The 15388-nt window shown below is 44.3% G+C and overlaps 1 protein-coding gene across 16 annotated transcripts in view; it reads right to left on the minus strand.

Annotated features, from left to right (window-relative positions):
* Window positions 1-7495: 7495 nt before the first annotated feature.
* Window positions 7496-15388, minus strand: part of Piezo2 (piezo-type mechanosensitive ion channel component 2) — a 372639-nt gene continuing 364746 nt past the window's right edge. For all 16 annotated transcript variants that reach the window (XR_015642301.1, XR_015642300.1, XM_087592762.1 and 13 more), the window contains 4 exon segments: window positions 14209-14337; window positions 12548-12627; window positions 9652-9835; window positions 7496-9035 (listed from right to left, as the gene is read on the minus strand). Coding sequence is in view for 14 of the 16 variants with exons in the window: in XM_087592762.1 (XP_087448888.1) it covers window positions 8783-9035; window positions 9652-9835; window positions 12548-12627; window positions 14209-14337 (646 nt within the window). In the remaining 2 variants the exon portion in view is untranslated.

The following is a 15388-nucleotide window of genomic DNA, read 5'->3' on the forward strand; positions in this document are numbered from 1 at the left end:
AATATCCACTTATCAGTGAGTACACACCATGTGTGTTCTTTTGTGTCTGGGTTACCCCACTCAGGGCCTAAGTCGTAGTCTTAAAACTCAAGTTTCAAAATCAGTAAGCACTTAACTAGCACATCCAACTTCACATGTAGTAAACTGAGTGAGATCTTCAAATCCCGAATTTAAGTTCTCAAGCATAGGTTGTTAGATAAAGTTCTTTCCTAAAACCAGAATGCAGTATTAGCATTAATTACTGAAGATCAACTGCTTCATCAACATGAAATGAACGCTGGTCTTTGTGCATCACATTTAACCAGCCACAGAGAGTAGGCATACCATCTTGGAAGGTACCATGCTGTCAGGCAGGCAACAGAGTTAGAGATGAAGGTGTATGTGGAACCCCATGTGGGAGCTGCACATCCTCCTGGAAACACGGGACCTTTGATCACTTGTACTCTCGTGCCACACCAACAAGGGAGTACCAAGCCCACCACTTTTTGGCTTGAACTCTGTTTCAGAAAGAAAACTGATACAGTTCTCTCCAGAAATGAGGTCTATTAGATAGCAGAGGCCTCAAGGCCATGAGCAGCCCTTGAACATTAGACAGAAATAATGCCATAAATGGCATGCCAAATATGATGGGGCCTTAAAGGGAAGGAGAGGAGGCCTCTATTTAAAATAACTTTTTACTTCAGTAACTCAGATAATAAAAGATGGGGAGAGAAAGAGAGTCACCTGAGGTGGATGACCGGGGGTGGGGAGCCAGAGGAAGCTCCTCAGAGAGCAGCTCCAAGAGCCAGGTCCCCCAGACCCCCTGCAGCAATCCCCAGAACAAAGGAAGACTTGATGTTTAGATAACCTCTTGCAGAGGGCAGGAAGCTTCATGTGACTAAGTGATTTAGTTCTACATGGCAACGTGAGGAAATAAGGGCTGCTGTCAGCCTACAGCATAGACAACTACTGAGAGAGCTATGTGGAAGACATGGCTTAGTGTCCAGGGATTTGACCTTTTATGCATGCACCCTGTTTTTTAGGCTCAGACCCCAGTTCTATCAGACTTTGGTTTCACAGTGCATTGGACCATGACATATTACTATCTTTTCCCTTAGATATATTTTTTATGTTTTATATAAACCATGCTTTGTAGTTAAATTTGGAAGAACAAGGTTCTGTACGGAACAGAAGGTAATCTCTCAATACTTAATTTAAGACATTTCTATTGCCCCAGTTGGTTTCTGTATCTTTTCATCCTTCGTAGATTTTAAGACATAATTTAGTAGTCATTGGTAAACTGAATCCGGTAGACAGTGTATTGATCAACTTAATAGAGCAGCTCCCCCCACAGACAATGTGAGAACCACATTTTATGAAGGCAGGCTTCATTTAAAAAAGTTTATCAGGAGGGAAAACTCCCAACTCTGGTTTAACATAACCAAGATTCTTTATCATCCATGCCATGTTTCTGCCACAGGTCACCTGGGAGTTCTCTCTCAGGCAGCACAAGTGAGCACTGTGGGTCGTTGAGCCAAAGAAATGGAAATCTGAGCACCTCTTGTACCATCAGTAAGCTACCTAAGAAGTGACATGTGTGAATGTCCCCCATTGTCTCCAGTTTGTGGCTGTTTGGGGAGGATTAGGGAGGTTCAACACTGCTGGAAGGAGTGTATCTCCTGAGGCATCCATCTTGAGTTTTCTCTGCTTCCTGTTTACGGATCAGGTTGTGAACTCTCAGATCTTCTTCCTGTCATGCTTGGCTCCACCATCACAGACTCTAACCCTCTAAAGCCGTAAGCTCAAATGCCTTTTCTTTAAGTTGCTGTGGTCATGGCGTCTTATCACAGCAGTAGAAAAGAAACTGAGACACACCTGGAATGCATCACTCCTCTGATCATGAAGGGCCAGTGTTCAGCTATCTGGAGCGTAGGAGGGAAAACCAGTACAGTAAGAACTGCATAATCTACAAGAGTCTTGGAGCATTTGTGATCTTGCCTAACTCGAGTGGTATTTTACTGCATCATGAGTAATTTCACTCATCATGTTTATTTCTTCCTGACAGTAATTTTAGGCGACTAGACAAATCCAGGGTAATTGATACTCTGAATGTTTTAATAACAGTGTGGTGTTAGAACACCGGCCTGTCCCTTTAAGGCAGTGGTCACTCTTTTTAAGTTTCAGATCCCACAGTCAAGAGATCAGGCCCCTCTTCTCTGAACTCCCCTCTGGGTCAGAGAGTTAAAAGAATCTGCCCCACGGTTTCTGCAGCTCCTACCTTATGACCCTAACCATATCTGGCTCTTCCATACCCTTGGCATGTGTGCTATTTTTAACTAAGTCATGTGATATAAGACCTATCCCTCCCTGAAAGGTTATAATAATCAAGTTTATGCTGTGGGTATTTCTCTGAAGGCTATAATAGGACCCCCCTTTTCTCTCTCTCCCTTTTTCTTTCATCCTTTCTTTCTCTTCCTTCCTTCTCCCCCCCTCTCTTCTAGGCTTTCCTCTCTCCTCATACCTCCTATTCTCACTTTAAATGAAGCTCCTCCCCAGGTTTTAAGGGAAGCCTTTTTTTTCTTTCTATTTTTCATAGAGATGGATGCTGTCCAACTCGTATGTGCTTCAGATCCTGCAGAGGCAAGACCTATGTTGATCTCAGGACCTGTGGCTTTCCAGCCTGCACAGGGGTTCAAAACCTGCTGGGTGAACATGGGAGCCCAGGAGGCCTAGAGGCCCCAGGCAGAAAGAGTCAGGCTGTCCTGTGAGCCTTGGCATTGGACATGGTCTAGAGCACAGCTGTGTGTGGAAACATAAGGGCACATGAGCCCTTGGAGCCCTCATGCCAAAGCTTGGACCTTGGCCTTGTATGTACTTTGCATGAAGTAGGAATGAAAAGCAGGCTAATATCCCAAATGAAACTACAAAATCTAGATGTGCAAGTAGAAAATCCATACTGTAGAGATGGGGTCAGGCAGTGCTCCACATAGAGCATAGAAAGTACAGCTCTGTGGGGGGATTGGAGCCCTGAGGGAAGGTCAGAGGCAACTGTGTCCTGAACACACTTAACCTCCAAGACAAGAATTTATCTCTGACACTTTTTGGACCATTTGTCCTTATTGACTCACTAGGAAAGAAAATCCAATACTGTGAGTCTCTTGGCTCTAGTGGATTGTTGGCCGATACAATCCACAAGGGCAATGGGAGCAGAGACAGTGGTAGTGGTGATGGTAGTGATGCTGATAGTGGGGTTTGAACCAGCAATCACTAGGCAGATCAACTTTACTTAGGGTGATTCAAAGCTTTTAAAGTTTTTAAAGTTTTGGGGAACTGAGGGTGGGACCATCCAGAATGGGCAAAGGCTTAGGGCTTAGGGTACCTTGATAGCTGGGAAAGCATTTCAGTTACTGGCTGAACTGGTTTTATTAGGAGAGTGCCTCATTAGCATGGGAAAGCATTTCAGGAACCTCAGGTGCTAGCTAAACAGGTTTTGTTAGGAGAAAAGAAGTTGATCCTGTACTCTAATTGAGGCTACATGACATTTCTCAGGTAGAGGCGTATGTAGGGGCTTAGGCTTCCCCAGACAAGGTCAGAGAAGTAGAAGCCTGCTAAAGAAGGGGTTTTCCCATATTGTGTTGAACCCAGAGGATAACCATCTGGTCATGGTGGACTTCCACCTTAATTAGAGTTTTCCCACACACCATGCAGCTACAAACCTGGGCAATGACCAACAGGATTCAGCATGTTCTCTGCCTGAGCCCCCAGAACATGCAGGCATGTAGGTCAGTAGGTTAGTGTAATCTCCTGTCTTGGTTCAGTGGAGATCAAGGTGCAAGGACTTGGATAGGGGTGTGTCCTCAGTTCCACTGCAGAGCTAGTGGCACCCATTGTGGGCTCTGCTGTGACGTCATGAAAGGGAGACTGAGGATAAAGGGCAAGTGTACAGATTCCTTGAACCTCCAGTTCACGCTCATGTCGACACGTTCCCTGTCCTTGCCTTAGCCGGGTGGCCTATGGAGAGTCCCCTTGAGAAAGGCCCACAAGGCCACAGGAGCTCTACAGAGAAGGTTGGATCTGCCCCATACCCAGTCTTAGGATACAGGAGAAGTCAAGCAGGTGACTGCAGCCCAGTCAGCACCTGCTTTGCTAGTGTCTAAAACAGTGGTTCTCAACCTCTAGGTCAGAACACCTTTTCACTGCGGTCGCCTAACCAACAGAAAACACTATTATGATTCATAACACTAGCAAAATTGGTGTAATGAAAATAATTTTATGGATGGAAGTCACCACATCATGAGGAGCTGTATCGAACGGTTGTAGCATCACAAGGTTGAGAACCACTGATCTAGAATAACTCAATTGACTGAAATGTCTGATCCGTTTCCAGCATGCCTAGGGCAGTGCAGACAGTACACAGACTTCCTCACTGGATGGTGGGTGCTGTGACCGGAGAACTTTCAGTGCTACTGCGTGCTCAGGGGCCTAGAAAATGTACACTGGTCCGGTCATCTTTAACCTTCGTACACAGGCTACTACCACAGCAGGCAGCTTTTATCGGAACATCGGGAGGGAGAGAAGGGAAAGGGTAAATGATGTTCTTATCTTAAAACATCAAAAGTAAAATTTAGAACTGATTTTTAAAAAAAATCAAAATCAAAAAAAAAAGAAAAAAATGGTGCTAGAAAAGAAAGGAAGGAGGAAGCACTTTTGGAGTTGGAAAGGTAGCTTAGTGGGTCAGTGAGTGAGTGCGCTTGTGCAAACCTGAGGATGCAAGGTCAGAGCCTAGCACCTGGCATTGAATAAAAGGTGGGCATGGCCACCTGTGTGTGTCTGCAACCCCAGTGTTGTTGGAAGCAGAGACAGAAGACTCACTGTGAATGTGGGCACTAGCGTAGATCCAGGCACAGTGCTCTCTTAGCAGAATAGGAAGAGGGGAATAGACGAGTACATGGAGGCCTAGCATTCCCTGGCCTCTACATGCACAAGCATGTACGTTTGCACATGCACCATATACACCTCCCCCCCCCACATACCAAAGCATAAACATTTCACCCTCGGTATAAGAATACAGATCCATGCAATTCCTAGGCAGTGTCCTATTGCTGTGAAGAGACACCGTGACCATGGCAATTCTTCTAAAAAAATGTACTTAAATGAGGTTAGCTTACAAGTTCAGAGGTTTAGTTCATTATAACCATGGTGGGAAGCATGGCGGCAGATATGGTGCTGGAGAAGGAGCTGAGGGTTCTATATCTGTATCAGCAGGCAGCAGGAAGAGAGAATCACGCTGGTCTGAGCTTCAGAAGCCTCGAAGTCCAACCCCTCTGACACACTTCCTGCAACAAGGCCACACCTACTTCATAAGGCCACACCTCCAATAATGCCACTCCCTGTGGTCTGTGGGGGACATTTTCATTCAAACCACCACAAATGGCGACCACAACCCCTCCTGCTATAGCAGGGATAATGAAGAAAAGAAGAGGAGCGAGTCTAACCCTGAACATTTATACACCAGGTTTTGGCATGACGACTCTCCAAGTTTATCTCAGACATCAGTCTCCTCTGCTCTCCAGGATGACAAAGCTACCAGAGAAAGATGCTGGTGGTTACTGCTCTCCTGACGTCAGGTAGGAGGTTCTCCCCATCTCTGCTTCTGCCAGCAACACACTTGAGGAAGTGCAGTTCGAGGACCTTACGTTTCTTCAGCCACTTCCCATAATAAGTGGCATGGAGTCTGCACCTGAGGAACTCATTATCCGGTGGAGGCCGAGTTGGAACTCTCGGGAAAAGCTCCTTCTCAGTGCTCTCTTGCTTTGAGATATAAATGACACCACATGTCCGAACCATCATGGTTTCCTATATGGTGTTTGCTCAGGAGAAAAACCTTAGGCCTTTCTTCAGCCATCTTGTACCCTACCATTTCCTTTGGAAGCTGACAGAGTGACCCTGGTTTCTCCATTGGAGCGGCAGTCTTCCACTGTCTGCCATTGCTTTGCCTTCTTGCCTCATATATCCCTGTATCATAGTGAATATGGCTGACCTGTGGACCCCATAGGAGACCTCTGAAAGAATGTGACTTCCTGTGTCCAGGAACAATGCTCCTCCAGCCATAGTTCTCAGGGTTCCTGGGGCAGGGCAACCACCACTTTGCCAAGACACTAAGTATCTTGATGGAGAGAATGCTCTCAGGGAGAGCAGCTACTGGCATCGCCGCAGTCCGTGTTTGCTGCTGGCTGTGTGAGTCCTTTATCTACAATGGGGCCTTCAAGTCCTATAGCTCTAGTGACTTCATCAGAAACTCTGAGTCAGAACCACCTCCCAGAGAAATGCTGCTTGGGGACAGCCAGCAAGATGATCGTGTTGCTAAAATAGAAGCATAAATCTTATGGGAGTCACCAACCACTTTCTGATAGGATTTAAGGACAAGATGGAACTCGAGCCTGGTACTGTTTGTTAACTGGGCCAAAAAGCTATGACTATTACAAGCCCTAGGGGAGAACTCAAAACGAGTCCTCTGATGAGTGGACAGCTATTAAACTGCCCCCTAAGTTCTTATCTTCATAACCACAAATGATCGCATCTCTCAACCTTCCTCAAAGAAGATTCTCTTGGCATTTAGATGAAGGTGAATTTGGAGATCTGGTATTGGAATAGGGCCTCATAGTCTACCACCGAGCCACAATTTGTAAGCTTTTTTTTTTCCTTTTTAGTTATAGAATACTATTACCAAGTTGCTCAAGACAGAGTTGAATTCACTTTGAACTGGAATTTAGGCTTTTGCTGTTAGATACCAGGGTTAAAGACCATATGTAGAGGACTTCTGGACAGTTCAAGGGCATACAGCCTAGCACCCAAGGGTTACTCATTCCCTACACCCCATCCTTTCTTCTACACATCATTATTGCAAACCATGACAGAACTACTCCTGTGCAGGAAGAGAAGAGAGATGTTCTCTTCTCAGTTAACAGATATCCAGCTGAGCCACCCGGGCAGCAACCTTTAGGGACCAGGAGGGTTTTCTGCATTCTCATCAGTAGCTGAAGGCAAGGGGCTTTAGCAAGTCTGGAGGTGGGCCGCGAAGCTTACGAAGTCCCATAAGTAACCGACTTACGGGATAGTGGCTAATTCTAGTTGCCTGGTGCTGTCAGAGAGTTCTATAACTATACACAGGCTTGTGACTTGATTTCATGGCTGTGATTGGGTGTAACAGTTTATGTTGTCAGGCTGAGCCACCACGAGAACTATTGTATTCTACTCAATTCTCCAGAAGATGCTAGACATTAATTAGTTGAGCTCTGCTATTTAAAGGGCTCCATAGCAGCTGTCATTGCCTCCCCTTTGTGAACTGCTTCGACCCTTGCTGATACTGTCCCTCCAAAGCACCTACCTACCAAAGGGAATGGGCAAGTGCTTTCTTATTTTGATTATTAGTATGCCATATCGAAATCAATCGCTTTATCTCCCCCATGCAGAGGACCAATAAATGAAGGATTGCATAAATAGAGCATGCTTCAGGTGACTTTGCAAGATGTGCTTTATTTTACGTCAGTCCTGAACCCAGAGTACACAGGAGTGATTTTTGACATATTCTAGCCCATTCAATGGTTCTTCTCAGAAACAGTATTTTTTTTTTTTAGTATTGAATGAAAAGTACATTTCAATCATCAATTTTCATGCTACAATGCTATTTTATGAAGAGGTTGTGTTCCCAATGATAATAATTTAAGAAAAGGCCATCATTATCTTGTTTCCCCAAGCTCAATATACATATTTCTTCCATAATTATGAACTTAAAAAACCCGTCTTAGTTGTAAAAATGTGAATTGGAATATGTAAACTCTTTGATATGCCTGAAAAACCGCAAGGGAAATGTCACACACTGGAAAACCACTGCCTTAAGTCATGGACATGGGAGGAAGCATGTGAGGGCATGAGGAGAGGTGGGGAGGAGGGTGGGGAGAGGCAGAAGAGCCCTGTGGCCTCAGTCACTGGAGTCATAAAGCCGAGGTGTTCCTGTCAGGCTGAGCTGACCACTGCTGTCCTTCTGTTTCTGTTGCATCTGGAGCCGTCTGAAGCAGAATGGTCACTGCTACCTGAGGGTGGTTACCACCCGACCTCGAAAGCAGGAGTCCACGGTGTTGCTTTGCTGAGTGTTTTTTTTTTTCCTGAGAAGTCACTGGTGTTCAATAGAAAGATTTCTCACCAGTCTTCAGTTGAGATAAGGCAGTAGGAGTATCGCTTATGCTATCTTTTTGCTTAGAATGAGGCTTGTCCTTCCAGCCACATCTGGGTTTGGGGGTCCCCTCTTTCCTCTTGAAACTCGGGCAGTACTGCTGCCTCCTATTGCTGCTGCACATCTGGAGTGTGCTGAGGGCTCACGGGGGTCTCTGCTCAGCAGTTTCCCCAGCGGGGAGAAGAGCTGTGTGGTGCACTTTGACTATGACGCCAGGAAAGGTGAGGTCCCTAGAGAGTTAGACACAGGTGCCTTTCTCCAAGGGAAGGGACCCTACATGAACCTTTCATATAACTGATAAGAAGGCAAGACACTCTTGACCGAAAAAAAAGAAAAAAACCTCTAAAGCAATGAGCCCTGATTTTAGAGAAATGGGAGTACGGAGAACTTCAACAGCGCCTTCTTGTATGAGGTGGCTTTTGGGAACAAGAAAATCAACTTCTTTCAGCCACCCATCAGAAGAGAATGGTTGCTGCCAGACTAGAACTGCTTAGCTCTTAGAGTATTGTGCTTTTCTTAAAAGAAAAAAGATTCGAATGTTAGCTTTATTTGCAGTCCTGGTCTTAGGGATCAATTTGTTTTTTCTCTAGTCCACTTGATCATGGTTTCTGGCGACCTGTACAGGAATATCAATTTGGCATAGAGGTCTTCCTCCAGCTCCAGTTCCCCTGTCTCCCGTACGAGAAATATATCTGTGCATAACTTCAAAATTCTGTCCACATTTGGAAGCTCTTCAAACATGATAGAGTGAGAAATCCCACTGAAGAATTCGCGAACAAACTTCCCAATTACAAGGACAACGGATGCATACAATCCCATGATGCTGAAAGAGATGGCAAGGAGAAAAAAACGAATATGGTTAGAAAGACACGTTGGCTAGGCTTTGACAAAAATCCAACACGTTGGGTAGAAACACAACTGTATTGCACATGCTCTTTTCAAAGTACCTCTTTTCCCTCTGACAATCCTGAGGTCTACTTTAAATAATGAAATGTTGGATGGAATTTTTTTTATGTGGTTAATTCTGAAAAAAATGTAACATGAAAACTGTATCTTAAGGGTGATTGTAGATTAGATTGTATTGGACTGCGGTACTTAAATACCGGAAGGTGAAGTGATCTGGATTGGATCAATACTGTAGTGTATTTTGTTCAGGGCCAGAGAGCAATGTAAGCCAAACAGTGGTGCTACTACACCGAATTGCATGAAACCATGCCACAGCAGGAAGACACAGGGCATGTTTCCCAGGGCTGTGTGAGTCTTAGTAGGCATCCCGATGCCTTTGGACCTCTTTCCCCCATGTTTTGAAATGAAAGGCCATGGCTTTGTGACTTTTAATAGTGTAGAAACACAACTCAATTCCTGGGAGGGAAAAGGCAGCTATTTCAACTTCGTAGCATTCAGATCTTAGCACTGTTAATCATTACATGACTCCTTACCCATAGCCAGCCAAGAAGCCCAGACTTGGGGGGCTGACTTTGTCATTGAAGACCACCAGCTCCAAGGCTTGGGATCCCTGATTGAATATCCTACTTCCAGTCAGGTTGAGAACCCACCACTCACTATTGGACTTTGTGACATTGTCTCTGAACAAAATGATGGTGATATTCATGAAATTGTTTTCTGGAAGGGGAGAAAGACAAAAATGAAGGCAGCATGAGGGTCTCAGGATTTGATGCAAATCACAAGTTCCCAGATGGCAAAACCCAGTCAACATGTAGTTCTCAGTTCCAGAATGCAAAAGACACACAGGGACATGACAAAGGCAACTGGAGAGGAAGTGTGCACTGGTCTTGCTCAGATGAGAGTTCTCTCGCTGTTGTACGTGTGTAAACAGCCAAACCACAGAGATTGATGGAGAGTCTACCATCGAAGTGGCTGAGCTAATCTTCCAAAGACAAGGGTGTACACCCAGATTCACATCACCAACCTTTGGATGCAATGGATCCATTATTATATTGCCAGCACATCCCAAGTATCTTGCTAGGAGGAAGGTACTAACTATACCAGGTGGTGAGGGGTTCTAGAATGACATGATATAGTGTTCCTTATTTTAATAGGAAGAGACTATGTACACAATTATGGCCATGTGGCAACTAGCACAGAGCCCAGTCAAGGACTCTCCCTTTGGAGAGAGTCACTTCTGATGGTAGACTCTATAACTGCTTAAAGAAGAAATAGCACAAGAGTCAAGTTTTGCTGCCTCCAATATGTGGCGGGGGATGGTGGTGTTCATTTTAGTAAGGACTGATAGCAAGAAAGTCTTCAAAGCTATGACACCCATAGCTGGTCACTGGTTGTTCTTGTTGGAGCTTAAAGAAAAAGCTAAAGGAGGAGCAAGAGACAGGGTAAATAGAAGCCTAGAGTTCCATGGAGCAGATTTTCCTAAAATTTCTTCCTTGTATCTTCAGGGACAAACATGCATACTTCCATACTCCCAAACTTCTCACAAGTATGGGAAATGGGTCACCAATATTTCATGGTAGGAGTTTTTGATTTTAGGACTCTAGAAGAGTAACTGTTGGATGGAGAAACATATAAATGGATGATGGATGTGTAGGTAAGTAGGTGGATGGATGGATGGATGGATGGATGGATGGATGGATGGATGGATGGATGGATGCATAGGTGACTGAATGGATGTGTATATGGGTAAGTATGGGTAAATAGATGGTGGATGGATGAGTGTGTGACTGGATGAATAGGTGGGTAGGTGAATGGATGGATGGATAGTGGGGTGACTTATGAGAAGATGGGATAGTGGATAAAGAAAGATGAACAGCAGAAAAATAGTAAAGACAAAGTTTTTGTCAAGTAAAAATATGACTAACCGAGGACTTTCTTGAATAGTAATAACTATGGTACTCAAGACTAGAGAGAGGCACAAGCAAGATCATCCTGCCCTGGGTCCAGTGAGCGTTAAGTCTGGATTTAGTTCTACTGAGTATGTGTTCCATCCAATGTGTTACCCACACCTCAAGTATCAGTCTCTTCCAATGTAAACTGGAATTAACTGTCAGCTAACGCTACACATGTCTACAGTGCCATTGCTGAGTGGAAGGGACAGAAGGGGCTGTGAAGGGAGAAGGGAATTCCATAATATAGCAGGCTGGAAGACAAAGAGGGCTGGGAGTGGCGTATGGAGAGAGCCTGGCCTTGGAAAAGGAGAGAGCACGGTTTTCTTTAAACCTGCACGGAAGGAGGAAGGACCTTGTGAAATAAGATGCTTTATAAGAAGGGGAAAGCATCCTCCTCAGGAGCATCCACTGTAGGGCGGTCATCTATTGAAACAGTAGCAGAGGGGAGCTTGAACATTCACATAGCCACTTGAGAAGAATCCATTTGTTTGCTCAGGTTAAACAGTTACAACCACTTCTGCTTTAAAGGGAGATATAAAATTTCCCCATGCACTTTTGAGTTACTTACAAAAGCATGCTCATTTCTTGTTGCTGAAGAATAGCACACAGAGATAGTCTTGCATTTACCCTCATGACTCACTATGGCCATCTCCATGTAAGATCTTAACTGCTTACCAGCTAAATGTGAGCATCCTGGAGCACAGCCTCCAGTACCCATCATGGTGCCTGTTGCCTAGTGCAGAGTGCTTCGTCCAGGTTAGTGAATGAGCTCACACTGGATACCTGCACTGTACTTCAAAAGCATCATCAAAAGAACCAGTGACTTCAGGAAATGAAGTCAAACAAATTTTTCTAAGTTAAATACTCTCAGTCATTCAGTGACAGGATACGGACGGATACAAGGTTGTCATTGTGTCAACATCATAGGTACATAAACCCAGATTCAACTTGTTTGCTAGTAACCACATTCAGTGGTGTATACTGCTATATGTAAATGTTATACAGGCATGTAGTCTATGGCTGACAGGAGTGTCATGGGGCATGTGTCTGTCACCCAAATCAACAGCTTTCCTCCATCACTTATTTTAGAAAGTCCAATGACTAAAACCCATTGTCAGTATGCACGGACCCGGAGGCTTGATCATACATGTCTCAAGCTGTTTTCACCGTATTAAGTGGGAGAAACCATCATGTTTACCAATGTGTGATGTAATTCTCCGTAAAGAATCTGGTTGCTCAAAGAACGAAGTAAGCAAAGACCTAAAACATGGGTATGGCTCAGTTGGGGACTTTGCTCAGGAAGGAGAAGAGGAAGAACATGATTTACAGGTGTGTCCATGATGCTTCTTGGCTACGGTTCTCACAGTACAGAGTGAGACAGAACTAGAAGACAGTTTGATAAATATTCAAAATACAGACTTCTAAAGGTGGATACAAGCAAGATTTGCACAGCTCTGGAGTGGTTTCTCATTCTTACCTGACAGAAGCTGTTTTATAGGCTTTGAGTTTGAGTCACTGGGTGCCTTCACATAGTATGGGTAGATCTTTTCTATTGTCCTACAAATTAAGAAAATAAAGACATGGACTTAAGTCATCTCCACACCCACAACTGGTGCTGTTGCTGCTATTTTGACCTTAGAACAAACAAGGACAGAGTCCTCATACAATAATACATTGTATACCCATTTTAATTAATGAGACTTTATTATAACCACAGTTCACCAAAGCTGAGATTCCACGGATTCCAGACATACATGTAACTTGAGATTCCACCCAGACATACATATAACTTCCAATACATGTGGTTGGCAAGTCTTACATGTGTGACCTGTTACTGAAAGAAGAACTTTTTTATTGGATAGTTTATGTATTTACATTTCAAATGTTATCCCCTCTCCTCCTGCTTCTATGAGGATGCTCCCCCCTCCCACCCACCCACTCCCACCTCAACACCCTGGCATTCCCCTACACTGGGGAAATGAGCAAGAAGAACTTTTTTTTTTCCTGGCTTGGATATTTTAGCAGTTCTCTTCGGTGGTCAATTCTTTTTGGACTTTACTTTTTTATTTCAAAAATACCTATGGTCAAGAAGATTGCATGGTTGATCCGGTGCTCCTAGGAGTTTCTTCACTGCCTGTTTTCATCTGGAAATTGTGTGTGTGTGTGTGTGTGTGTGTGTGTGTGTGTGTGTGTAGGTGGAGCACTGATGATCTTTAAGAGCTCCTAAACATCAGGGACTCATGAAGTCAAGGAGCTAAGTATCCAGATGACTATCTTCTAGTGGCCTTCACCAGCCATGGACCATGGGCCATGACAGCCCAGAGTACACAGCTGGGGAAGTTGCCAGTAGACATGTAGAATGGTCTGTCAGTTTTCAATCTATGTCATCTTCCCTCTGCTGGCTCTTATTTTCCCCTCACCAATTGTCCGTTACCCATTAACTCCCTGCCTGTCTTCCCAATCCATTTTGGCCAGTTTGACATTCAGCCACAAGGACAGAGGAAGGGGTCTGTCCTTGGCTAAGAGACAGGCAGTGAAGGGCAGGTGTCAATACTGGTGGCAATCTATGAATGAAGCAATCTTCAGCTTGTTTTCTTCTTTTGAAAGTGAATGGCCTCACTGGATTCCTAGAACTGGTGGTAGGCATGATGACAGGAAGCCTGGATCATTTAAGTGAAGTCTTTGGGCAGGAAATGCAGCAACATTGGTTCATGTTATGATGGACAGGTAGCTCTAAGAGAACCTGAGGAGTTTCTACATCTCTAGACACATTGGGATCAGCACAGTGACACCCAGTGGATGGAGAACAGGGCCCAGGGACTTAGTGAGCACTGATCACAGAGAGTGGAAGAACACTGTGCTTTTGCTAGAAGGAAGGCAGGACAATATTTTACCATGGATGGAGAGTGTTCCTGGAGCCAGCCCCACACTTACTGTCATTAACAACATGTGCATAGCAGAACAGCAGGGAAAGTGGAGAAAGGGTCCTATGACTGGGACTGACATGAACTGTCTTTATTCTAGCAAAACAGAGCCTGTCAGTTAAGGCACAGTTGCAGCCTCAAAGAATCTAGATTACTTTTGTGACAGGCTTCTCATTCTGATGAAAGCTGTATTCATAGGGGTACCATAACTTACACTGGTGTGTTGGAACTTTCTGTGTCATTGCCAGCAATCATTTTGGCTATGCTACTTCGTGTCGCATCCGTGAGAGGAAAAGAAAGCTTGTCCGTTGCTATTTCAGCCTTTGCACCCAGAGTCATGTTTCTGTGAAGGAAGGAATGAGAGAAGAAAAAGTTTAATGTCTGTGTTTGCTCTGCAGTCTGGAAGAAAGATTCAGACACTCGTCTTACTTTTGCATCTCACTGACTTTTCAGTGGGTCCATATTTTTCCATCCCAACCTTCCCAGCCACCCTACCTCTATCTCTACCTTCTTAACAGCCAAAGTAATAAGACTCAGGGAGACCACAACCTCATAAGGCAGAATAGAGGGATCAGAGTCTGCTGGGCAAGCAGCAAGTGTTAGGAATTTCAGGCACCAACGATGTCAGTCTCTTTGGGGACTAGCAGAGCTAATGTTTAAGAAACCGTGCCCGATCAGAAGTTATTTTTCTTCTTGTTATGGATTAGTGGCTCTTCAGAGGGAAGAATAGAAGCCAAGTTTATGGCCACTGGTACAAATTGGAATTGAGGGATTGGAGGCATTAAGGAGAAAATAAGATTACAAAAAGCATTCTGAAGGATTTCTTGGAAATAGCTTTTTCCAATTTTATTGTAAGTTCTTTTTAGATTCTAAGATTTCCTCTGAACTTGCCATGGTTCCTTCATTTTGTTAGTTTTTTAATGCAAGGTTTCACTCAGTAGTCCAGACCTAACTGTGTTGCTCAGGCTGCCCCTTACTAGGATTCTCCTGCCTCTGATTGTTAGAATCATAGAGTGAGCTATTATTATGAACTATTATGATTTCTTAAAAGTCAGGAAGTTCAAGTTATGGCTTCCTGCAGGTGGCTCTCCTGGGGTTCTGGGTCTTAAGACTGACAAAGAAAACCAAGTGACCCTGCTCTGTCCTGCTGAGGACTCCAAATGCAAATGACTAAAGCACTTAGTGAAATGTCTAGATGCAAAAACCTTTAATAAGACTTAGTTTATCCAAACAAAAGCAAAGTCAGGCTTGGCTCTGGTTGGGGGAGACCTCATCTGAGTCTCCTGTTTCTGGGACTCAAATCTCACACCCACAGAACAGATCTCCCAAGACATCTCCAGTGCAGCAGGGATGGGGGTCCAAGTTTCCAAACATTGCAGTCCTCTGATATTCAT

The sequence above is a fragment of the Rattus norvegicus genome, chromosome 18 (assembly GCF_021556685.1).
Source record: "Rattus norvegicus strain SHRSP/BbbUtx chromosome 18, alternate assembly SHRSP_T2T, whole genome shotgun sequence".
Taxonomy (NCBI): Eukaryota; Metazoa; Chordata; class Mammalia; order Rodentia; family Muridae; genus Rattus; species Rattus norvegicus.